The sequence below is a fragment of the Anarhichas minor genome, unplaced genomic scaffold, assembly GCF_050575085.1.
Source record: "Anarhichas minor isolate MPS153535 unplaced genomic scaffold, ASM5057508v1 ptg000017l, whole genome shotgun sequence".
NCBI classification, from domain to species: Eukaryota; Metazoa; Chordata; class Actinopteri; order Perciformes; family Anarhichadidae; genus Anarhichas; species Anarhichas minor.
The window spans coordinates 1,601,749-1,628,027 of NW_027466463.1; the positions used below are offsets into that span (position 1 = coordinate 1,601,749).

At 41.9% G+C, this 26,279-nt stretch overlaps 1 protein-coding gene across 1 annotated transcript in view; it reads right to left on the bottom strand.

The window, feature by feature from the left end:
- ryr2a (ryanodine receptor 2a (cardiac)) overlaps positions 1-22,284 on the bottom strand; it is a 187,745-nt gene extending 165,461 nt beyond the window's left edge. The window contains exons 1-21 of the mRNA XM_076092739.1: positions 22,270-22,284; positions 21,993-22,112; positions 21,547-21,651; positions 16,980-17,054; positions 16,363-16,441; positions 15,204-15,316; positions 14,143-14,242; positions 13,139-13,235; positions 11,168-11,242; positions 10,044-10,200; positions 9,516-9,680; positions 8,295-8,416; positions 6,175-6,358; positions 5,338-5,473; positions 4,921-5,016; positions 3,981-4,099; positions 2,859-2,992; positions 2,451-2,692; positions 2,109-2,301; positions 1,460-1,664; positions 541-645 (exon numbers count right to left, since the gene is read on the bottom strand). Coding sequence (XP_075948854.1) covers positions 541-645; positions 1,460-1,664; positions 2,109-2,301; positions 2,451-2,692; positions 2,859-2,992; positions 3,981-4,099; positions 4,921-5,016; positions 5,338-5,473; positions 6,175-6,358; positions 8,295-8,416; positions 9,516-9,680; positions 10,044-10,200; positions 11,168-11,242; positions 13,139-13,235; positions 14,143-14,242; positions 15,204-15,316; positions 16,363-16,441; positions 16,980-17,054; positions 21,547-21,651; positions 21,993-22,112; positions 22,270-22,284 — 2,637 coding nt within the window. The remainder of the gene's footprint in view (positions 1-540; positions 646-1,459; positions 1,665-2,108; positions 2,302-2,450; positions 2,693-2,858; positions 2,993-3,980; positions 4,100-4,920; positions 5,017-5,337; positions 5,474-6,174; positions 6,359-8,294; positions 8,417-9,515; positions 9,681-10,043; positions 10,201-11,167; positions 11,243-13,138; positions 13,236-14,142; positions 14,243-15,203; positions 15,317-16,362; positions 16,442-16,979; positions 17,055-21,546; positions 21,652-21,992; positions 22,113-22,269) is intronic.
- Between the last annotated feature and the right edge of the window lie 3,995 nt (positions 22,285-26,279).

The window sequence follows — 26,279 nt, forward strand, 5'->3', positions numbered from 1 at the left end:
AGATATGACTGACTGACTGGATTCGGTTGAGATACGACGGCAGAGCCTGAAAAGCTGATGTAATGACCTCGAGTTGAAGCTCTGCCAACTAAGCATTCAGAATGCTGATCGATTTGAAATGCATTTTCATTGAGGTCAAGAATTCTGCTGTTGACTCAATACGATCTGACAGAGACAGACTTGTTTAAGTCCTTTGCTCACTAATTAGTTTGTTGACATATTCATAGTTGGAACTTGTCTTATTTTCATTGAGCAAAGGAGATGAAGCTTCCATAAGAAATGTATTAACAGTGGAACAAGACCTGCATTTCATTTCTCTCTCTGCATGTTTCACCTTGTGTAACAATAATCTGACGGCATTCGATTCAGAGTTGTGCCGTGTTGAAGGTGACCTGTTGAGCTGTGAGAATCTTTATGTAAAAGTGACTCCGGCGCTCATTCAAACATGAGACCAACATGTTGAATTGCCATCAGATTAAATGTATGTTAACATGCCTGAAAGGGGCTTATAATCACAATCGGTGTTTGTCTGATACTCACTGCACCGTAAGTCCAGCCCAGTTCTATCTTGTTCATCACCCACAGTTCATGGATGTTTTCTGCAAGCTTCTCCCTGATCCTCTCCAAGTGAGGCGGCAGCACAATCTGCACACACACAGGAGAAGAAACGGAAAATTGACAATCGTTTTCGGACATCGAACGTCTGTACATGTGCTGCACATTGGCATGAAATGCTTCTCTGGTCATTAGACCACTGAGGTCTGTCACCTCTTTCACACATTACATCCCTCTGTTACCAATACAACATATAATAATAACAATAATAATTATAATTATCAATTTCTTTTTCTTCTAATTGGAGGGCTTTTTTGGATCAGAATGGCGTGTTGATTAATTTACTAATTCGTTTTTACTTTAAGACCATTATTATCGTTTATTTATTTATTTTCTTCCCCTATTATTATCATCATCATCATCATAATAATGTATTTATTGAACTTGTCAACATAATTATTACTATTTATTCATTAATTTATTTCTCTCTCTCCTCAGACATACCTGCACCTTTTTATGGTCATAATTATTCATGTATAAATTTACACTGACAATAGTCCATCAAACAAAAACATATTCTAATCATAATGTCTGTTTCATACGTCTTGTGATAATTATGAATGTGCCTGTCTAACCTGTCTGTACTACGTCACACTGACTGAACAAAACAAATGGAACATGAGTTTAAACTGCTGGAATTAAATAAAAATGACCTTGAATGAGTTTATGAGCCAGGATTAACTAGCATCTCATAGTAATGAAATAATTAGAAATGTATTGAAATATTTCACCTTCTCAACGTTATATTATAAATGGTGTCTGTATTTAATCATAAGATTATTGATTTCATAGTGTCTTATTGATCCACAATAACACACTCCTCTAAACTGGCAGTGGTCTGTACCTGGCTGGTGTCCACAGGTGTGGGGGTGAATGCTGCCTGGCTCATGGTGATGGTGGGTCCCAGCAGGTCTTTGGCTGCAGTCTGGTCCTGACTGGCCTCCAGCTTCAGCTTCTCCCTGGGCAACACCGCCTCGTAGCAAGGAGCGTAACCCGGAGGAGGGAGGAACTTAAACTCCCCATGACGACCCCCGAGGAGGAAACGCACCCTGCAGTGTGACAGGCGACAGGAGGAGTCAAGGAGAGAGTATGGTCTAAAGGCTATGATGGAAATATGGATGTATTCACTTTGCCAGACGTCAAAGGAAACAGTGTGAACAACTACCAAATCCCGTAAGTTCATTAGATAGCATTAGACTTTCGTTTCAGTATGGCTGTTTAGATTTAGACAAGAGTTCTAAAGGTAAAAGTTATATTTAAATAGCCACAAATACTATAAATGATGTGCAGTAATAAATACATTTTCTTTTTATGTATGGAAGTCCTTTAGAAGTCTATTTCTTTTCACTCTTACTTATTCTGATATTTATTCTATCGGTTCTGCGGAAAAACCTTTTTGGAACCTTTGACGCTTATATGTTTGATGGTGAGACAAAATATTCTGGAGTTTCCTCTGACATGAGGGGAGGGACAACAACTGCCTTCTCACTGACTTGACTCCTGCAGAGAAGCTGGCCACAGGGAAGAAGAGGCCGTCAGAGTTGAAGTTCTCAAACATGCCCTGAACCGGCTGCCCGTTGATCCTGAAGGAGATACTGGGCACACTGAGGTCCAGGCAGCAGCTCACCACATCCTCTGCTCTCAGAAGATGCTGATTGGGCGAGGTAACAGTTCGCTCAATGCAGCCTGCACAGTGAGGACAGAGTTCAGTCAGTCTGCGACATGTGAGCATCTGAATTTTGAATCTGCCATCTGGAACAGTCAGACTCCATATTTTGCCACACTATGTAGCAAGTACAAGAACACAGACACACACACACACACACACACCTCACCTGACCAGAGATGGAGTCCATCAAAGCCGTAGGAGTAGAGGTCATCGCCCACCCCGTTGCCACCCCACCCTTCGCCCCCGCTGGGATAGGGGGCGTAACCACTGGTGTTGGCCCAGCCTACCCTGAGGTGAGAAGCCTCTGCTGTGACGAATGGCAGCGCCTGATCCACGATCAGCTCGTAGTACCACTTCCTGTACTGAGCAGAGCCGTCGCTGACTCCCAGGAAGATGTTGGGACGCATGCTAATGTCAAGATGAAGCATAGGAGGGACTGTCAATGAGCCATCTGAAAAACGACTCTCCACTGGGTTAGAGTGACGACAAGTGTTTGCCTTTTTTTGATATTATTGTATTAAAGTGCGTGTGTGCGTGTGTGTGTGTGTGTGTGTGTGTGTGTGTGTGTGTATACCTGCTTACGTGGTTGATCAGGCGGGTCTGCAGTAACAGTTCTCTTCCTGGCAGCAGGTTGTCACAGATCAGGTGCTGGTTGGAGCGCACTGCCACACCGTGACAAACGCACAGTGAACACAACACATCTAGAACCTGGACGGCAGCACACACACCAGATAATATGTCAGTGTTGTAAATATATCTTTGTTACAGTATGAACACACACACACACACTGACACAGAGACTGAACTGCAGGATTCCCAACAGATTTGATTGGACAGGCTGCAGCGCTGCTCCTTTGCCTTGAGAAAATGTCTTGTTGTTATCTCGCCCTGCTCAGCGAGTGCCCTCCAGGAATTAAACCACAATGTACGGCACTCGAGGGACTTAAAACAAAGATGGGTTGAGAAATCACTGCTTGTGGCTGCTTTGTTTCATCCAGCACTTTGCCCTCAGCTGCCTCGGGTTCTGCCCACAGATTCCTGGAGGCCTTTTAACACCACGCACACTTATCCATGTGCAATATTCGCACAGAACTTTTCAAAAATGATTTTAAGGGGAGACACTACAGGTGAATAGTATAAAAAGGTTAACTAATATTTATCCCTATAAAACTTCCCCCGTTGATTACTTACATTCAGACAATTGTTTTTATGTTCAAATATGCAAATGAGGCTTTATCTAATGCTAACTTTTGGTGAATTTAGGAGAAATCTATAGACACAAGAAGGCAAAGTAAAATAAACACTTAAATGTGTATTTTGGATGATTTATTTCCTCTAATCTGCAAGACGTCATGTTATGGAAGCAACATAGCTCAAAATCGATAAATTGCTTGAGCGATCCGAGGCATGAAGATGCAATGCCTCGGGTGTCTTGCCTTTGATGTTTATAATGGAAGCTTGTACACGTGTGAAACCTTTTGAGTTGATATGAAGACATGCTGCACTATGTCTTTATGTACACACACTTTTTCTTACTAATTCTACATCGGTGTTGCTCTCTGTCGTCTGATTGCAACATTTGTTTTATTTTAACCGAATCTACTCAGTCAATATTCATCTCTTTGAATAACGTGAATATCAATTGAATTGAATTTGATTTCACGTTCTGTAAAGCCCTCTGTATAAGTGCCTGTACCTTGTAGTTGCGTCCATGCTTGTCCAGCAGAGATATAATGGATTTGATGTGTCCCTCTTTGATTATGTTCAGCGCCTCAGGACTCTCCACCAGCACACAGTGAAGCACCTCTAGTATACCTGGCAATACATGACATGTATAGTAAGAGTGACTACATTATGTAGAGAAAGCGTTCAAACCAGGGGTCCTATTCACTAATCATCACGGCTAATGTAGGCTAACAGCAGCTCATAACTGGTCAAGATTAAGGGAAGCCCTGGGAGGCAAGGTGAGATATGCCACTATTATCATTATGGCATTCTTTCCGGGTTATATTACAAATCAACTGAGGGAAAGTGGGTGTGAAACACAAGGGGGCAGGACCGACTGATTGCAAGTGCTGAATCTCTCAGGGAGAGTGTGTATTTTCAGAGCAAGTTTGCCTCTGAAAATATAGGCAAATGTATTTGGTTCAGGCTAAAAAAACATTTCTCGTACGTGGGAGGAAATATCTCGTACGTACGTCATAATAACTCCTTTGTAGGAAATACAGCTTGCCTCTCAGGGCTTCCACAGTTTATGCACTTTTAAAAGCAATTAAAGAAGAACGAGTAGATAAGAATCCAATCAGCTATCCAAAGAAGAAATTATCCAACAACATCGGAAATGAAGGTTTGCAAACTCTGCACTTCTGTGACTAGAAAGACACGCTTTGCACTGCTGATGAACTTAGACTCTCTCCACCTTCTTCATCAGAACTATAAAAGGAATCAACTCATGAAGAAAGATGCTGTTTTCTGCTGTTTTTAAATATTCAAAAATAATGAGCAGAGTTCTTTCACCCACTGTCTTGAGAAAACAGAAATTAGACCGTCTGATGTCAACATTATCCATTTATGATGATCCAATGGTGATCAGTGATTAAGCGTGTGACTACCTCGTTTAAGGCGAGCTGACCTACCTGAAGAGGCCTCCAGTCTCTCCAGTCTGCTGATCAGCCAGTCCAATGAACCGGAAAACTGAGCACAGTTCTTCCTGTTTCCTCTGATCAGAGCAGCTGGGAGGAGACAGAAGAGAAGATACATGACTTAAGAAGAGCTGCTTCTATGTGATACTGGTAACCCACAGTAACGTACACACAGCTTTGCTTACTATTTCTACATCTGTGTTGATCTCTGTCGTCTGATTACAACATTCCTTTTTCTTTAACCCAATATACTAAGTCAATTTGAATTTCTTCGAATAATAGGAATAATGCTTGAATTTATTTGATTAAATCGGTGTGATTTCTTTACATTGTAAAATCTTGTTTACGATAATATAATTGGTTGTAACCATATGATTTGTAGTGTGCGTCTGTGTGTGTGTGTGTGTGTACCCAGTAGTTGGTAGAGGGAGTTGAGGATGGAGCTCCAGGCCTCTCCTGCCTCCCTTCCTACTGCCTCAGCAAAATGAGCCGCACTGCTGTAGACGTGAAGACGATCAATACACTCCAGCACCAGGCTGATCATTCGCTACGGACACAGAGGTTGTTGGTTTCACTGGTTTATTCAGCTGGATTCAGACACATACAATCAAATGAAGTGGACAGTGTTAAAACTCTGGAGGCCCAAGTTGACATTTGTAGTCTTGAGTACTTTGTGAAGGGCACGTTTATCCTACATGTGTATGTCTACCTCACAGTGCAATGGAACAACCATCGGTTGATACTGTCATCTCATCCATCATGCACATTGCACTTGCTTTATTTAAGTTCACACATAATCTTTTTTCTTCTTCTAAATATCCATAAAAGAACAAATTTAACTAGCAGAAAAAAAATCCTACAAAAAATAGAAAATTGGTGAAGGATCAACAAATAAAATGACAATACAGATACAAGTGAAACAGTGAGACATAAAGTGACGTTTTCATCTCACTGGTTGAGCTTTGATTAAAACATTTTCGAAATTACTAATAAAGAAAAACTGCCAATTATTTAAACTATGCTTGCAGGTTATTAACATAATGACACTATAGTCAAAATGTATAAATAAACAAAAAATTAATTTTACTTTGAGTTGCCTTGTTAGTATTTGTCATTTTTTTTACTTAGAAAAGTCATTTGAAATATTATAGAACCGAGTCTGAATAGGAAATTTTGTACTTTGTACTCATTCATAGGTATTGACGTAAAGAAGATGCAAACACTCACACACACACACACACTGCCTACCTCTTCCTGAAAGAGGTTCTGCCGGTTCTTCAGGGCTCTCAGTCGGTTCTGCTTGTCTTCATGTTCCAGGTGATCTCCAGGTGGATGGAAGTAGCCAATCAGATCCTGCAGACTCAGACTGACCGAATCTATTGGTAGCTCAAGAGTGGAGCTCTTCCCCTTTTTCCTTAGTGTGTCTAGACCCCTGGTGCATAAGGAGTAGAGGACGTCACTCACTGTCTTCATAATGTGACAAGCTCTCACTGCTCCGGTCTGATGATGTTTACCACCTGAACGTTTGCTTGTCAGTGTTCTGTGTAGCTGCTGTTTCTGCAGCGTGTTGTTGTTCAGAGTGCTGATGCTTTCAGCCTGCTGGCTGCAGTTTGTCGGTTGTGACAAGCTTGTCTGTTGAGCTGATTGTTTATGCACCCCTCCCTCCTGCTCTATATTGGTTTGATGTATGGGATGATTCCCCAGTCCAAACTAATGTGGGGGGCCTAATCAATTCAAATGGCTTGTAAAGATGGGAGGGACTTAGCTAAAAATACAGATTCCATGTATCTACAATGCATCTTACAGTATGTTTTTCAGGAAGTAATAATCAATGTTGCAGTTCTCTCTAGAATTCTGCTTCAGAAGGGCATGGAGCCATTTTTCGTTTTTTTGTCTGTTATCGTTTTGGACGATGTATTTGGCTAACTGCTAACAGCTAATGGAATTACCAGTGCACATACTGCTGTACCTGGCACCTGGTACCTGGCACCTGGGGCCAGACAGCTTGGTGACTTTACCTTTGTGCTTTGGCACGATTCTATGAAGTGGATAATACGAGGACTTTGAGTCCATTGCTTGTATAATGTTTGAATAAAGTCTGTTTGACGACACTTTCCAGCACCGCTTCAGTTCATTCAATCACACAATACAGCAGTGGTCGTTTCAGACACACCTGGTGGGGTTTCTGCACCTCTTGGGTTTTTCATTGGATTTAGAAAATATATATCTATAATGAATATATGATTTAATAAGATATCCTTCATTTGTGGTGAGTTATTTTGGATGGATGGATCAAGTTGTCTTTCAAGAAGGGAACCTTTTTTGTGACAGATATTATTTGTGGAGTTTGGGAGAGGACATGTTCGTAAATGTACTACAATGGTATATGTTGTGTCTTTTAAGTTACAAGTCAATCACTGGGCAGTTGACCCACATGATGCAATTAACTACACTGTACACCATTGTTGAGCCAAACAGATGGAGTTGTATCGATCTGTTTGGCTGCTTAAAAACATACAGTACAATACAAACTGTACTGTTGGTGCGTAGCTCATTGAGCTGTGATCCGATGGGGCTCAGTGGTGAGTGCACATGTCTGGTTTGATGACTGTGCAGCCTCGTGTTGGGGCAGATATTTATTTGGTGGATGTTGCAGAACTTCTGCCGCTGAAAGTAATTACATGTTATGCCTTTTATGTCCATCTATGTGCGGTTCATTGATTAGTGTCAATCGTGAATCACTAGAGATGATCATTGCAACTGAAACACGCTTGTTCCTAATTCTGCACTATCTTGATGGCAGCAGTATGTTTGCTGCACACAGCGATGGCGGTTGCTGAGTGTTCAGACAGGAACACAGCTGCTTGTTGCTTTGCATAAATAAGGCAAACAGTGAAGACTCCGTCCCTTGTATTAAGCTGCTCTGCAGCATCCTGCCACATTCTCACTGAAGGAACTAGCTCCAGTTCTGTCCTCGAATTACAAGGGATATTTGCTTCGTTATATAGCTCATGTTCAAGATGATTCCAGAAACAAGAACCATTGTGTTCCTGTTTAACTTCTCACAGCTGCTTGGATTCAGGAGGAGAGAGGTAGAGGACCAAAGGTCTCTTCAGAGGAGCATCACTATTACTTGCGATGAATCCCTGCCAATCACAAACAGTCACTTTAACTGTTTTAGATTATTAAACTGCTGGTGCTGTTTATTCCAAGCTAATACACAGAGCAGCCTCTTCCTCTGAAAGTGTCTGATTACCATCCTTTGCCATGGTATCTCTTGCCTTCTGTGCCACGTGTATTGCATATCTAGGTGTGTGTGTGTGTGTGTGTGTGTGTGTGTGTGTGTGTGTGTGTGTGTAATAACCCACCTAATGAAGAGGTTGAACAAACACACAGTACTGCGGATAACCCTGGCAGTGCGACTCTCCTCGTGTTGTGAGCGGGACAGCGTCAGCCCGTCGTCCATGTGACCCTCATGGTGCATGATGGCCTGAAATGAGAGGTAATGCCGCCGTTAATATCACACTGAATTAATTCAATTACAGCATTTTCAAAAGACCCGAGACTATTGAGTTAAACTTGAGCTGTCTTTGAGCAAAAGTATCCAAGGAGCCCTGTGGTTGCTGTTAAATAAAGGAAGTAAAAGTGCGTACATTTACTAAAACACTACAGTTATAACAGCTGTTTTCTGACTGATTTCTGCTTTAACTTTTATTTTGAACAACAGAACTACTTGAATCAGTCTGTCTAAAATGCACAGTCATGCTTAGTTAACATGAGCTCCATTCAGATGTTTGTGTGCCATTTCTTTACCACCTGAGCAGGTAGAATAGTCTGTTCAGAGAAACACTGAAAGCTTCTTGTGACTTGTGCAAGCATGCAGGCCTGCTTCTAACGTTTACTCCAATGTTAGTTAGGGGTGTAAGAAAATATTGCATCACTTGGGTATCGCAATAGTATTTTTTGTGGTACTGTATCAATTCTCAAACACACTGTTATTATTTGTATTAATGACAATAGTTTGATTAAAAATCATGAACCATAACTGTACAAAAGCATGATTTAAGAAGCGCTTGAGTATTTACACGAATCATGTGTGTATTATTAACATATCTATATTTTATTTGTCAAATAAAACGCTTATCGTCATAATGGTATGTCGCAACTCCCCTGATTTACATGCAAAGATTTGTGATCAACAGCGGCTCAGACTGTGATTTTGGATTTTACAGAGATTGTGATAAATGCGGATCTCACTGATCTGATTTACTCAGAATATATGCATGTGGAAGTGTGTTCTTTATACCATGACAGTTTACATGTAATTAGACAAAAAGAAAACCATGATGCATGGCCTTGTTACAGCATCGCAATACCTCGCAATGTATCGAATCATAACTCCTGCATCATGATACGTCTCGTATCGCCAGATTGTTGCCAACACAAATCCCTAATTTGAATAAAGAGTCATAAGCACCAGTGTTGATTCCTTGGTATACAGCAACCCCAGCATGGACATGTTACTAGAAAAGAGAGACGGGTGATAGAGCGCTCTGAAAAGGTGCAGTATGTTTCGTGCAGCGAGGTACCTTTCTCTGTACTCCACCCATGCGTGCACACTTGGCGTCAATGGTCTGGTATGTGAGCCACAGGTAGGTGTCAACATGTTGAATGTAACACACAGAGTCGCCATACTTAATGTCGGGAACACCCATCCCATCCACCTCCTTCTTCACACCAGGGTCCAACTTTTCCTGAAGGAGAGAGAGAGGAAGGGAAACAAACTGAATACTGTGATTAATACAGATGAAATGTTACAAGACAAGAAACAGGGCTGCTTTAAGGAAACATTTCATCATTTAAGATCCCAGTTATTTGAAACCAGAAATGCCCTACCTGAGCATCTCAAGCAAACCAAATCTTTAGCATCCTTTACATCACTTCGGGTTTTTATCTTTGGCCTTTTAAACTTTGTTTTAACCCGTTTTGTCCAATCTTGTCGCATTATTTTAGCATATTTTAGTGTTTCACTCTGTTGTTTCACTCTGTATAGCACTTTGTAACTTTGTTAATGAAAGCGCTTTATAAATAAAGTTACTATTGAAGTAACTCTGTACCTTGGAGGACCTGAAGCAGAAGGCTGTAGACTTGACATCGGCTTTCTCTTTGTCCATCAGCAGCAAAGATTTGTCTTCTATCAGACTCAGATACTTCCCCGTGGTCACGTGTCTCAGTCTGAACGGCTGACCCCAGCGGATATGACTCCCGCTCCACCTGGACACAAACACAGCCAGAGACATGAACACCAATCGTACAAACAGACATTAAGAATCTTCAATTTAAAAAAACACCTAACATTAAGAAAATGACTCTACTTCTCTCTTGATTTATTACCTCAGTAAACATTGTAAACATGAGTTTATGGTCTCAATCTCTAGTTTCAAGTCTTCTTCAATACAGCATGATGTTCATTTAGTACATTATGGTCCATTTAGAGTCAAACAGACCATAAAGCAGGGGATGCTTTAGGGCGGGGCTACACGGTGATTGACAGGTCTCTAATAGACCATAAAGCGGGTATGCTTTAGGGCGGGGCTACTGTGATTGACAGGTTGTTGCCGCTACCAGAGCTGTATACAGCGTCTCTACGTCACTTCTTCACATTCCAAATATGGTGAATTCCGTTTATCGGTTGTGAAAAAACAACATGGCGACGGCTGTAATCCAAGATGGCAACGGCGAAAACGCAGGACTTCAAAACAGCATTCCACAGACCATCACCGTCACCATGACTACGTCCACTTCTTATATATCTATAGTTGTTACTCACAAACCCATCAGCTCTGTAGAGACTAGCTTATTTCATAAGCATGCAAAACATTTTCAGAACATGATTACGGATCATTTGAGCACTGAAGGTACTCTGATGCTGATGGATTGATGCGATTTACTGGTTTGTTTTAAGTCGTCTCGTTTATGTGAAATGTGTGCGTTATATTGTTTTTAACTTTTTGCTGTTTGTTTCTTTAAGTCTGTTTTCTGTGCTTTTATGCTTGTGTGAAGATTTGACGCAGCCATCTTGGCCAGGACCCTCTTGTAAATGAGATTATCCTGGCTAAATAAGATTAAATTTATAAATATATACATATATTTCTGTGTGGTGATCTGACTGTGTGGAGGTGCATGTCTGCTGGTGTGTATTTGTGCATCCACATGCTTCTTGTATGAATGGTGTACTCACACAACCCGCAGTGTCTCCAGCCTCCACAGGGACCTGGCATGACTGGACACTGCTCCCCCCTCATAGTGCACTGTCCTGGGGGTAAAAAGGAAAGTAGCACACCTTCAGACCTATTATATATCCACTCCACACATAACCATGTACAAGTCACTTCTTCCACTGCAACTTCAGTTTCATATGACTTCGATATGCTGCTACTGTACCTGGATGACTCGGTACCAAAGCTAAGCAGACGTTCAGGAGGAGAATACATCGCTCTCATCGGCATTGTTTAACAACATGGCTGTCTCTTTTGGGAATATCTTAAAACTATTATTATTAATAGTCCTCCCTGCCTCAGTCACAGCAGAGCGCTCAGTCTGCAATGAGATGTGCTACTTTCTCTTCCTGCAGGCCATGTAATCTCCTTAAACAAGCTGAATACTGTGTATGTCAATGGTCTAAACTCAAGGGTGGAGGAGAGCTGACTTTGACATTCTGTAAAGTCCTGAGAAACTTAAATTTCAATAACAGATGCTGAAATATTTTGAATGGCCATGTTTGTGACCATATTCAATGTAATTGAACCCAGATTCAATGGTGCTATATTGTCAATAAAGAGTATAATAACCCATCACATGACCACCTCTGCAATCATACAGCTGGTATGAAATATCCAATGATGTGAATGCTAGCTGGTCATAACCACTGGACTCTTTCTCATGTCTAGTATCCGTCCTATATGACTGGAAAGCGATATTAGTATCATTGACTCATTGTTGACAGCTACCCCCTGACTAGTAACATCCATCACATTCATACAAGTTTAAAATCTGACAGTTCTCACTGTCTCACTGCTGATTCCCACATGCAACTACTGTTAGCTGCTGCAGCTCCCTCCACCGGCCTCACATCCTGCTGTTGTGTTGATTTGCCAAGATCTAATGTTGATGTATGTTTCATCTATTTATAGGACATCTATTTACGATTTATTGCATTTGGTTGAACATAATGCATACTGTGTATTTTGACTTCCTTCCCCCCCCCGATCTCTAACATTGGAATCATGTACAATACAGAAGGGATCTCTTTGCAGCCAGTATGGACAGGAGGGACTATTATAGCAACCAGTTATCCAGAGTCTGTAGCCCAAACAGAGCCAGACTAAAGACAATTTGCTTTGTGATAAAAGCTCCTGAAATACAGTACATTATGATCTGCTGAAAAACACACAAAATCATCCAGGTGTTGGTACTGGATCTCATTATGTATGTGCATAACTGAATGACAGCAATTAAAGCATCTACTGACTCATTGTACTACGCTTCCCCTGGTGACGTATTGTGCTTTCAACTAACTCCAATGTAAACCCATCCACATCACCATTAGTCGTCAGCGACTACTTGTGACGTAGTATAAAGAGCTAGAACATCTGCTCAGGGAGCAGGTCAGGGTGAACGGTTAGGAAATACCAACACAGGCCTTTCACCCAGGAGACTGCTGTTCCTGTCCTGTGGGAAACCAAGTCAGCTTTACCCTAGTGTTGTTACGGAGCTTGCTTATTTAACTTACGTAACTTTGTAAAGTAACTAATGCCAGTTATATAAGAAGCTGACTTATTTGAACACAAACCAGTCTTTTCCTAGTACTTTCGTTGCCAAAGCTTAAGCATGTAGTTTTGTTGCATAAGTAGACTTAAAAACGAAGTAAACCTACGTTGGAAGCTTTTTTTGAAAAGACAATGTAACGAGCAGAAACTGACACGCCGGTCCTTGACCTGTCCAAAACAGACGCTAGAGGGGAACTTAGAGCGTCACACTTTCAGGTGGAGAGCCACTGACCAAGTGTCGGTATTTGACAAGTTGTGAGTTTGAGTATGTTGAATCTGATGTTTACACTGAATTAGTGCAGGTAAAAAGAGGAGATACACTTTGTTAAATAAATGACAATATTGAGTCCATATATCAGTACAGTTGTATCAGTGCACATTACCTCCTTTGCTCGTCCCCATGCTCCCCAGATGGAACAGTCAGACACTCGTCCATGTGACCGTGAAGGAGGCGCAGGACGTCCCCTCCTATCAGGAAACCTGCACAAAATAGACAACAGAAAGGGAGAAAAATGGAGATGACATTGGAGAAGGAGAGGGAGAAGGACAAATAAAAGGGACTTTGGGACTCGACACATGAATCATACTAGAGAGAAATGGACAGGTTTGCATAAAAGCTCCAGAATTAGTACATACATTACCTTGCCTATACATTTTGAAACACTTTTGAGCATTCTGTTGAACCTGACTGTGCTAACGTGGGAGGAGGGCAGCAGGGATCAATTATGGAATCAAACCAGACGTGAATAAGCACCTCTGAAACCCACCTGTTCAGATAAATAAAGACCAGCACCAGCAGAGCTCACTGCCCAAATGAAGACCACCTGTGTGCTCAAATCATGTCACTCTGAGCCTTTAGGGAATCAAAGTCTCTACTGGCCTCAATGTAAAACAGGCAGAAACCTAATTCTACACTACATATCAAAACTAAGCAGGTTTCGACGATGAAGCGTGTCCACACAGAAAAGTGTCGAAATGAAGTACACTCAAAAAACTCAAAAATCAGCATTCAACTCTATTGCCCCATAATTCATTGCAAAAAGGAAAATGAGGAGCTGCTAACATCTGCAACACATTAGAATAAAGCATGAAGTGCGGTGAAATAGTTCAAGCATGATAAAGTTACAGTACATATTATTTGCATTCACGTATTCACCACTACTGTAAGTTCCACCTTCACATGAAAACGCTACTGGATCAACCATTCAAACATCATCACATGGCTGAACATGTGCAAAGCATCCAAAGTGTCCCGAAATTTGAATACCACTTACCAATTTAATTTGTGTAAAAACATGAAGCCACAATCAAAGATTGTACCAAAGCACACTACAAGCAAGTAAGCAAGAAAGAGAGAACGATGGAACAAAGTAACAGACAGGTGTACCTTGTGCTACTTCACTGCCAGAGCAGATGGGAGCCACACTCCACAGTGTCTGCTGAAAGGCAGCATCAACATGGAGACTGCCATTACCGTAGGACAGATGCTGCAGGGAGAGACATTACAGCCAAATACAATTCAATTAATGACTGACATACACACAAACAAAAAGGATGTTCCTTTATTTAGCAATTCAGAAAGGAAGGCCAGGTCTACATGAACTCAGTTTGAAACTAGTATCGGCCGTAGACATCTCCTGGATTGTCAGGTTAGATTAGTCTAATTAAGCCTGTCTGTTGCATAAACATCAAGACTGACTTCATTTAAGGTAATCACCTCTCACCTCTCCTGCACCCCAGCCAATCAGTGCCGCCCGTTCTTACAGCAGAATGAAGCGTGCCTTGGGCTGCATTCATTCAAAATCCAGCACCTTCCAGCAGCTTTGTGAGGAGGTGCAGATCTCTTTATTTGTGCTTTACAATAAGATATGTTTTCATTCTCCTGATTCACGGCTCCTGATCTTCAATCACACTCCAGCTCGCTCGACCGCCGCAGCGCTCTCTAATGTAGTCATGTTTACATTCAATTGCCGAGCTAATTTTAACCAAAAATCTAAGTTTTGTAGCGAATAAACTCGCCTTCAGCAAAGTATTGTCAGAGTGTTTCTTTGAGCAATTGAAGAAGTTTCCATTCCTGCTTGAGACTCCACTTCAGTAGCACGACACACCAAACCGTCCACTGTCACTCCTCTATATTCTGAAGGTTTTTACAGATATCATTCATAGCCTGATTTTAAAAACATGGAGAAATGAGTTGGTTTTTTTATGTCTGTCGACATGATTTTTAGATTTATGGAGTGATACAAAGAGGTACCTTAAATTCCCTCTGCAACAACATTTAACTTAAATATGTCAACAAAATAAAACAAGAATTCTTGACTCTGGATCCCAAATTAAAGGAAAGAAACAAAGAATGATGGAAAGAAGAAAGAAGCAAAGACACAAAGTGACAGTAAGATGTGAGCGCCCCTCTCCTCTCATGTGTTCCCACATGCAGCTGCTACTGACCAGATATCTTTCAGAGGAGACGCTGACCAGGATGAGATCATCTCCCACTCTAACCTTCTCACCCTCTGACCGCTGCTTTGACGCTGGATGGATGGTCCACCAGCATGCCTCGCCTACACACACACACACACACACACACACACACACACACACACACACACACACTAGCTCAGAAGATATAACAGAAATGTGTCCATGAAACACAGACTCAAACACAGTAACATGAAGTCCTACCTATCACCTCAGCCTGTGTACTGTATACCACTTTGGTAGCCTAGATTTGTCTTGCAGCTGGTTCTGCTTGCACTGTGATTTGCACCATCTTGGAAGAAGCAGGTCAACAACAAAAACAGAACAACGTGTACTTTGCAGAGTCTAATTGTTCTGACAGTGAGAAGCAGCAGACTGAGTGATGCTTATGGGTCCAATCTGAGGTACCTTGATTTGATTGTAAGATCTGACGTGATCGTTATTTTTCAGCTCTTTGAAATACATTTTGTCCAAATGAAAGCGTTGTCTGTGTTTTTTAATGCAATTAAAACAATGTCTTGTGGTAAATTGTGCCGTTAATATCATTTTCTTAACCCCTTAGCTCCTTAGCTTTGTTTTTTTTATTTCCCCCTTAAAGAGCTTTATGGTTGGAAAAATACTTAAAATATAAAATCTCTATCTTTTAATTGAAGCTTTATGAAATGTTCTTTTCCTCAAAATGTAACCTGATATATCCGGTATCTTTGGACAGAAACATCACACATGCTTTTGGCCTTACAGAGTTGATATGGCTGTTGCTTTAGCGAACAGTTTATATATCTACTCACTAGAAGACACAGAGCAACAGCAGCCATTATTTGGAGTGGTATTTATGTCCACCTGTTTAATCTCCTTTTACTTTTGCTTCCACGACAACACTGTGTAGCGCACAGCTAACCAGTGGTTCTCTTTACTCTACTGTATCTTTATATTACAAAGAGTTGTTTGCTGCTATATTAATGCTCTGAATCCCGTATGGAACATTTAAGATACAGCTCTGCAAACCTGACCACACAGCAGAAGTTTAACATGACTGCTGCTGGCCAGGGATGCTTTTCATATCAACAGAAATTCAAACTATATGATAACAAAAAGCCGTGGCGATGAGAGAAAGGAGTTTGACCCCCACCTGTGGTATCTTCCTGCAGTCCGACATCAAAAGCCAGTTTGTCTGTGGATGAGCGGGAGGTGGACAGACAGCACAGATACTAAACAGAGAAACACAATTCATTCTATCAGTCCATCTGATTATCATCTACCAACGACAGTGAGATGTGATGGGATTGATACCTGTTGCCTGAAGAGCTCATGTGTGTCATTCACTACCCCGGTAATAACCACAGAACCAGCTACACACTCTGTTTCTGCTCACTCACTGGTTCGGCCGTTAAGTTCAAAGAGCAATAGCTTGCAAGCTCATCAAATGGGCTGTTTGACTTTCAGAATTCAAATCATTATCGTATTATTTATTTGATCATGAATGATTCTGTCTTGCTTAGTCTGCCAACATGTAACATATTATAAATAAAGTCGACTATGACCGATGACACGCATTCAGAATAACTGTATAGGAAAGGTTCATCTCTTCACTGATGTAGCTCATATTAAATGGAGACTTTCATAATTAGATCAAAGTTCCTCATAGCAACTTTACATAAAAAAGGCAAATAATAAATAAATATGGCAGAAACGTCCTTGTTGTTTTAGTTATAATTGTTATGTATATAAGTGTGTGTGCTCACTGACCATTCCACTGTAGGAGTGCCGCAGCAGCACAGCGTGTCCGTACAGTAAGGTGCGATGGCCGCCGCTCTGGGCCGTCTGACAGAGAGACAGTGACAAGAAGGAGAGAGAGAAAAATAAAAGATGAGTTACACAAGACAGAACGGCACTGGGAGAGAACAGCCAAACAGAGATATCAATAAACAGGAAGAGGGAGAGAGAGGACAACTGTATCATTTCATTCTTCAAGGATCCTTTATCTATAAAGTCGTAGGAAAAATGTGACCCAAGAGTCTAAACACTACAATAAAAAGCATCAGATTTGTGATGACGTCCATCATTCACATCGCAGTAGCTTTAATTAAGGCACTCTGTGTAGAAGTTCAAACACCAGTATACTGTATCACTGTCATATTACTGTAGCATCCCTAGCTGAGAGTTTAATTACCATCATCAGGGCTGGGTAATGAAATAATAATCAGGAATATGATTTGGGCCTCCACAGTTAATTAAACCTGATCGGGTACACTATTGACACTTTGTTTAGAGTGCCTCCTCTGGTGTACAAATCAAACGCTCCCCATTCACAGGTAAACGATCCCACCAATCACAGGTCTCTGCTTCCAAGCAGCTGCATTTTACTGCGACTACTTGAATAAACCTGCAAAAGGATTACAAAAGTGTGGAGATCCTTTTGATTTTTGTTGCGTGTGTTTCCTGTAAAGACGTCAGTTTGAACTGACCTTGTTTATGTGTGAAGTAAGATTTGTGCATCCTACATCTGATGCAAGTTCAAGCTCCAGGTTTATAGCTTCAATAGGTTCAGTGTACAGTTCACTGTGATTAAGCAACGACTTCAAATGTTTAAGTAGAAAGTAAATAATGCAAATTTGATCTGAATCTATAATTCTAGTTTGTGTGACTGCATGCAGCCCTGTTCCATGAACTAGACAATGCCAGTAATAAAGTAAAGCAGCGCTAGTGTTCCTCAAAAACAGATCACATTTCCTGTGAACCCTTTTGGCTCTGTGTCTCTTCTCCATTTCTCAAGACTCTATAGGTGCTGCAAAACTGCAAAGTGACACTGGAGTCTGCGCCACTAGGAGACTGTGCCATGAAACTGGAGTGTTGCTCTCTGACTGACGTTTGTCTTCTTAGTAGAAAGTGCTCCGACACAACCAACATATGACTGTATCTGTCCCTGATGTCTGCTGCTCCTACTGAACACACAGTGCACAACAAGGTCTCACAGACCAGAGATGCTTCACTTTCACACACAGCAGTAGTTTGCATATGTACCATCCATTTGTACAATACCTCACATCAAGACACATGCCAATAGCCCTGCCCTGAGTACGGCCATTCAGAACAGCTGTGACAACACTTGTTGTTGTAAAATGCCTGTTTCATGATCTATAAAGATTTACAGACGTATAGCAATTTTGAGTAATTTATGGTGTTGACAAATGCATTGTCCAATCCACAAACTATACCAACCAGTTTGAACAAATGTAAAACAATTTTACTTTTTCAAAAATATTTATTTATATATATATTGTGGTGGCTGGGCGTGGTTGGGCGCTGCTGCAGAGGGGACAGAGGGGGGGTGGTTCAGGGAACGGGGCCGTGTAGAGGCTTAATTAGCCGCAGCTGAAGCCAATCTTGAATTGTGTCTCCTCTCCCATATAAACACGAGTAGTGACGGAGGCCCGAGAGGGAAAATGCAAGCAGGAGACACCGGCTGGAGAAGCGACAGGGAGGACGACAGATCATCCCGAGAGAGTCGTACACGGTGGGTGGCCTGTCGTGTACGACAGTCCATATATATAAAAACTAAGACGTCTGGCTTTTCAGGGCATTTATATGGAATTTTAGAGAGACGAGAGGCCTTTTTCCCAGTATTTATTTGTTAAAAATGTTTTACATTTGTTGAAATTGGTTGGCATCTGTGGATTGAACGGAGCATTTGTGAACCCGATAAATTACTCACAAATCAATATACACATCTGTAAATCTTGTTTGTATCATTAGATCATGAAACATGCATTTAAGACCAATGTTGAGTCTAATTCTTCTCCATACTCTCCTTTTCCTTAGCAGCGTGCTGAGGCCTGTAGTGTCTCTGTTGTGCAAAGACACATGCAGTTCCTGTGGTTGGCCTTCTAAGGATCGTCCTACTACAGCCACTCAACAACAGGACAAGAGTGTTTTATTCCACAGTTTGTCTTCAATTCAGACTATTGTGGGAAAAGTTCTGGTATTTATCCAACCTCTTTAGCCCGACGCCCCCAAATTTGGGGGCTCTCGGGCTCAGAACCCCTGAAAATCATATGCGGAAAATAGCCTGATTGTTAGCCAGTAGTGTGGATGGGCCCAGTTATTTTTTTGGATGAAACAGCAACGTATGGGCAACACCATCATATAAGTCACTTCTTACACACTCCAAACACAACTATAGGCTACTCATGTAAGCATATATAAATCGTGGCATAAAAGCATGAAATCCTGGCCAGAAATCGCCGTTATGAGTACCGCAAATCAATGTTTGCACCCTGACGCTAGCGGCTACCAAGCCATGCAATGCATTTAATAGCATTAGCACACGTGGCCAAACACGTAACTAACTTCGGTTTTCCGCTCCGTGGGAGCACTGGACAGCTGTGAGTGGTCAAACGTACCTTCGTGCTGCCCTCCGCCGAAAAAAATCGTAGGTATGTGGCCAAGTTTTATGAAAAATGAGGACAATAACGTCGCAGATTATCCGTTTCAAAGCTGGAGTCATTGTTGCCAACTACATCCTGTTTACTTCCGACCTGTTTCCAGAATAAGAGCGGTCAAGCCAGCTTGGGCGAGTGGTCAGACTTCCTGCGAGCGGAAATTTAGGCCCGGGGACACGCGGCACTTCTTGCAACTTGACTGGTTGAAACTTCTGTCAATCAACACCAAATTCGACAGAGGCCTTCCTGAGACTCTGACGCGTCGAAGGAGGGCTTATTTACTGAAATCGACCGAGGATAGGCTGAGTTACAGCCCCATACACACATGAACTGAGAAAATCCTATAGATGACAGCCAAAACAGGCTCTGATGATGTTATGAATCTCAAAATGATTCCTAACATCTGTATTTGGATGTATTGAATAATATGAGTGATAAAAAAAGTGAAATATATAGTTATATAGTATATAAAAGTACAATGTAAGAGCTGCAACAGCTGGTTCGAAAATGATGACCTCACTTGACCGCTCTACTAAAGCCTCTTATTCGTCACTTTATTCCACTTTAACCTTTATTCAATAACTACTGATCAGTTGTGCTATGATTTGGGAAAGTTTTAGGGAGCTATCTGCATTATTTCAATAACCTTTTATCAATGAAAGTGCTTTTTTTGCAGGCGAACCTGATTATTTTCAATTTGAGCTGTGTAATGCACCGATCCAAAGCCGAACATCTCTGGGAGAGCAGCTCAGTTTTCTTGGCCATCCTCTACGTCTACTGGAACCTTTCCTTCAGAGGAATCGTCTGTTGATATAATCCTCTGGCTCCCAATAGGGACTGCCTTTGGTTCTGGTCTCATTGCAGAATGATGACACTGTGGCTCATTTTACAGGAATACTTTAGCAATTTTAGGAAAGGTACTTATGTCACTCTTAACGTGAGTAAGCTGAGAAGGTCGATACCACTTTCATGTTGTGTGTGCTGAATGTGGAGCTGCAGCAGCTGATTAGTTTATCTTAGCATGAAGGATAGAGCGCCATCTAATTAACATATCATACGTAATGTACAGAACAAGAGGTGACAGTCATTCTTGATTTTTTTTTCTTACTGTCAACAAATTACATGTGAAGACAAAAAGCAGGCCCCGACAGGGTTGCACAACAAAATGTATTTCCCTAAACTGCTTGGGGCTCCTCACAAATATATAGCTGTTTTTAATCTCAGTAATTTGCTAAAACAGCTGGCCGCTGTTGTTTTTAAGTGTGTGTACACTGTGTGTTTATGGCAATAAAGGAACTTTATTGAACAGGTTTTTGAACAAGGGAACGCTCCTAGATCCCCCAGGAGGAGATGGACATCTGGACTATACCTTGCTCAGCATGCTGCCAATGGGACCTGACCCCGGACTCACTTGTATCGAACGTATAATAAAAGCATTGATGCTGTCTTCTTCTTGGGAGGATAGATAAGATATTACAGTCAAACAGAAACACATTTTAACCAGTAGCTGTTCTCAAAGGACAGCAGCTGCACAAAGCTGACCTGACTAGCGGAGTGATGAAACTGTTGAGGAACCGTTTGGAACCACCATGTTGATACTGTGTAATGGAATCTAGTGCTTGATGGAAACTGATCAGCAGCCTCCTTTTAGCTGCTTTGAGTTGTGGATTAGCTCTAGCAAGGAACCACCTAATTTAAGCAAGAGTGTGGATGACAGTAAGCAGATTCCCTCTCCCTGTTTCTGTCTGCCACCTCCAATGTGTGTTTCATCAGGCCGCTGCTTCACCTGAAGCCCTGATCTGAGAACAACCTACTGTATATTCATTCACCCCCTTCCCTGCTGTGTTTGTGTGTGTGTGTTGCTTCACACTCACCCCCTCAGCCTTATCCTCCGTGTTGGCCAGCATCTCCTGAAGGGCTCGTACCGACAACGACTGCTCCAACACAAAAGTGCAGATGGACAGATCTGGAGGCACATTCTGAAACGGTAACACATTTATTGGTGTTGACTTAACTTTTACACTTCTATACACAAGAGTCAATTATTTTGTATTAGCACAGGATTGCTGACCATAAGCAGTGGTGTAAGATCAATGAAGTAGAAATACTTTGGTACTGGTTTGATGTATGGTTGGTTAGAAACTCGACACGTTTCTTAACGTAGCAATTTTACACCGATGGACTGTAATAACGGTACGATAATCATACGTTACACCCTTCACGTTCAGTGACCTCTCATGCTTCTTATGGAGGCATTTACATCATTCATGTTCCGTGTGGCATAAAGGAGTGTATTAGAACAGCACACTTGTATCAGTACCTTGGAGTTGGAGATGGATTCAAGGAAGCACAGTCTGTTTCCAAAGCCTTCAGCAGCCAGACAGAGTTTCTGTTGTTCCTTGTGGATTGTGGCTGAGCACTGGAGGACCACTTCATCGTCCTACACACACACACACACACACACACACACACACACACACAAAAGTTATAGTTACAAATCAGGACAGAGATGTTCTGATGCTCATTGGTGGAAGCTAATAACTGCAGAGCAACCTCATCTTCCTAGAGAACTGACTATCACAAACACACTTCCAAACCAAGCCCTTTGCCATGTAGCACTGCAAGAGGAGTCCGAATGCTTATACACATGTATGCCTACTATTATTAAAGTAAATAATACAGTGAAAACATTATTGTGCCCTGTAACACAATAGTGAAATCAAAGACATTAGAGCAAATTCATTCAGTTTCCAGAAGCCTTCAAAGAATACACAGGAAGCCACAGAAGTAGTAACATCCTGTTAGATCCATCTGTAGGCTACTTGTAGTTTGCAGACCACGTTACAATTTATTTCGATTTTATTCATATATACATACAAATATACAGTATATATACCTTTACGTTAGGGTGAGGATTACTATTTTCAACAACACAATATATGTTTTTAACATTTGAAATGTTCATTGAAACAACAACATGAACAACAATTACTATTACGTAGAAAATTCAAGTTTTCTAAAAAAACGTGGTGTTTATCATGCAGTCGGTGGAGAGCAACTGCGGCGCCAGATCTTGTGAGGTCATCGTTGACCACGTGTACATGACATCAGAGCAAGTCGGGATCAAGTCGGACACAAATCTAACCAGCATGCATTGTGCGGCGATTCTGTGCAGGCCAGGCTCATGTCAAACAAACCTATGGTCATATTATGTTCAATGCCATCTATTTCTAGCATACATCGATACTATGCTATCGCATTTTTATGCTGTTTGAGGACAATCTGAATATGAATTTGTATTAATATGAACACTTCGGGCTTGGTATTGAACCTCAATCATTTTTGGTAGACACCAATAAATATCTGTCGCCCTATCGCCCGACAAGAACGTAGATATTGGACGATTTTACAAAAGTTTATGATCAATTACGAACTATTTTAATGTCAGTTTAAAAGATTTTTCTCTAAAACATCTGCGCATGGTAAGGTTAACCGTTCAATTAAAAATGCTATAAATGCCCATCCACCACCCCAACAACCACACTCGTACAATCTGCTACACTAAAGGACACACAACCTGCTGCATCGGCACTGATTGCTGAAAATGGTGTAAATTGTGAAGTGCAGATTTGTCCACTACGAACATAATTCCAAATTCATAAGTGTGAAGTACTAAAATATGGCATTAGATTACATTACAGTCATTTAGCAGACGCTTTTATCCAAAGCGACTTACAATAAGTGTATTCAACATCGGTTTTTGAGAGAACAACTAGTCACCAGAAGTCACAAGTGCATGTCCTTTCCTCAAACAAGCATCTAAGAGCATAAACCAGAGCCAACGTACAGTGCAGAAACAAACGAATGCAATAAGTGCCACAAACTAATATGAATACAATAAGTGCAGTAAGCTAGTATGAATACAATAGATGCTAAGTAAGTGCTAAGTGGAAGGCTCAGGGTAGGCCTTCTTGAAGAGGTGAGTTTCCTGATGAAAGATGGGCAGCGACTCTGCTGTCCTGACGTCAGTGGGGAGTTCATCCCACCACTGTGGGGCCAGGACAGAAAACAGCCGCGACCGGGTCGATCGGCCGTAGGGACCTCTGAGCGACGGAGCAACCAATCGCCCCGAGGCAGCAGAGCGAAGTGGTCGGGCGGGGGTGTAGGGCTTGACCATGGCCTGGAGATGCAATGTTTGCTGAGAATGACAGTTGGTCGTCCAGGGTCAAACCCAGGTTTCTCGCAGTCCGAGTTGGCGTCACCACGGTATCGTCAATGGTGATGGACAGGTCTCGGTGCGAGCAACCCTTCCCCGGGAGGAACAGTAGCTCGGTTTTGTCCAGGTTGAGCTTGAGGTGGTGTGTCGTCATCCACTTCGAGATGTCAGCCAAGCACGCAGCGATGCGTGCCTCCACTTGAGTGTCACCGGGGGGAAATGACAAGACCAGCTGGGTGTCATCGGCATAACAATGGTAAGAGAAGCCATGCGAGCAAATAACAGAACCCAGAGATGTTGTGTAGAGCGAGAAGAGAAGGGGGCCCAGGACTGAGCCTTGTGGAACCCCCGTACTGAGCATGCGTGGTTCCGACACGGCCCCCCTCCATGTCACCTGGTAGGATCGACCTGTCAGGTAGGATGCAAACAGGGAGAGTGCAGAGCCTGAGACGCCCATCCCCTCGAGGGTGGACAGGAGGATCTGGTGGTTCACAGTGTCAAACGCCGCAGACAGGTCCAGGAGAATCAGGACAGAGGAGAGAGAGTTAGCTCTCGCTGCGTGAAGCGACTCCGTCACCGCAAGGAGGGCTTGCCTGATGTCTGATCAAATCTATAAAGAGGTTTTTCTTATTCATTGATCAGATAGTTCCTGTTTTGAACTATAATCTTAGACCATTTAAAGCTACTACAAGGAACTTTTATTTTGTGCTGCACCTCCACCAGATTAAAACAGATACACTATAATCACATGAACAGTTGTTCTGGCCAGATCAGGTGGAGATCATTACCCGTTCTCTTCAACTCATATTAACCAGGAGACACTGAAGCACAGCGTGTCTTGTGCCGCTGATAAGCTCCCTATCAGATAGTCAGACAGCAACAGCTCTACAACATGTCCTACCTCTGAGTGTGACAATCAATTAAATATCTGTCTGCTCACACATCTGATCCTGCTGTAACTGTTCTAATCAGCATACATCCGTTTGTCTGCCTAATGTCTGTCTACCCATACATGGCCATGTGTCCTAAAACCTCCCAGTAGTTTCATTCATCATAATTTGAAGGGATTGTCTGTGTGCCATCAATCACAGTAGATCACAGTAAGTGGTCACTTGATATGTACCCCCATCTAAATGTAAAATCCAATGCAAAAAATAAGTAACTTAAATGTATACAGTATATAAATGCCATGTTTTCGCTGCTTTACTTTTAAAAGTTGTTCATACTCCCTCCAATCTCTGTCCTGGTCCTGAATGAGGGCGAGATCAGAGCTTCCTCACCTCTCTGTATCCTCTTCCTCACTGGTGAGACTGGCTGCTCTGTGTAGGAGGCTCCCAGACACCTGCTTTGATGTGAAGTACAGGCTAATATCTTAAAGTATACTCCCACTTCAACTTGCACCATAAAAAGGTCGGTGGTGAGGACCCTTGTACACAGCACAACATCTGTATGGGAACATTTAGGATCATGAGGAAGAAAAAGGGAATGATGGGGGGGGGGGGGGGGTCAAAGGTCATCAACCAGGAGTCAGTAGACGACCACTAACATTTTGCTGTGTGAAAAGATAGAGCGGACTGTCTCTTACTAACAGTGCTCCATTTCTGTATCAATGCCTAACAGCTGCACTTCACTTAAAACTAATGGAAACAAAGGACTGTATTAGTGCAAACAGGACAGCTAGTTCAAACACTCGTGGCATGGGAAGACGAGCAAACTTGCTTTCTTTAGGCAAAACTGGAGTAAAACTGTAGTTAGTAGTCGCAGCAGCGTATGTGGTGTTTTCTGCGACGGCAGCCAGTAGCTCCCATAAACTTTGCTGCATTTTTGTATTAAGTTGTTATCTTTGCAAAGATAACTCATTCACCATAGTGCCACTTAATTCCAGAGGCCCACGTGAATCTCACTGTGCCACTTTGCATTCTGGTATACCCACGGATGTATGAAGAGAGCGAATACGGCGCGGCCACTCGGCCTTGGTCTCAATTTTACCTGGTGGCCAACAGTGGTACTGCAATAAATAAATCCTCTGTGGCCACAGTTAATTACGACTTAGTCCACTTCTTATATACACTCGATGGTTTAGTTCCATTAGCTTTATTAGCCCCGTTAGGTGGTAGCTCAGTTATCATAAACACACCGCAGGACTCTGCTGCCTGGCTGCTGACAGCTAAGTTAACTCTCTCTCCTTCTAACCACAAGCTACTAGTTATCATTCATACATTCATACACGCGATCATCTTACCAAAAAAACATAAAATATGTATTAAAAATGTGAGAACCACTGCAAGAGGTCATACGGTAATAAATGACCCAAAAATATATTCGGCTAATGTGTCCAGTAGTTCAGATTAGCTGTGGACAGACACAGACAGACGCACTTATGTACATTAT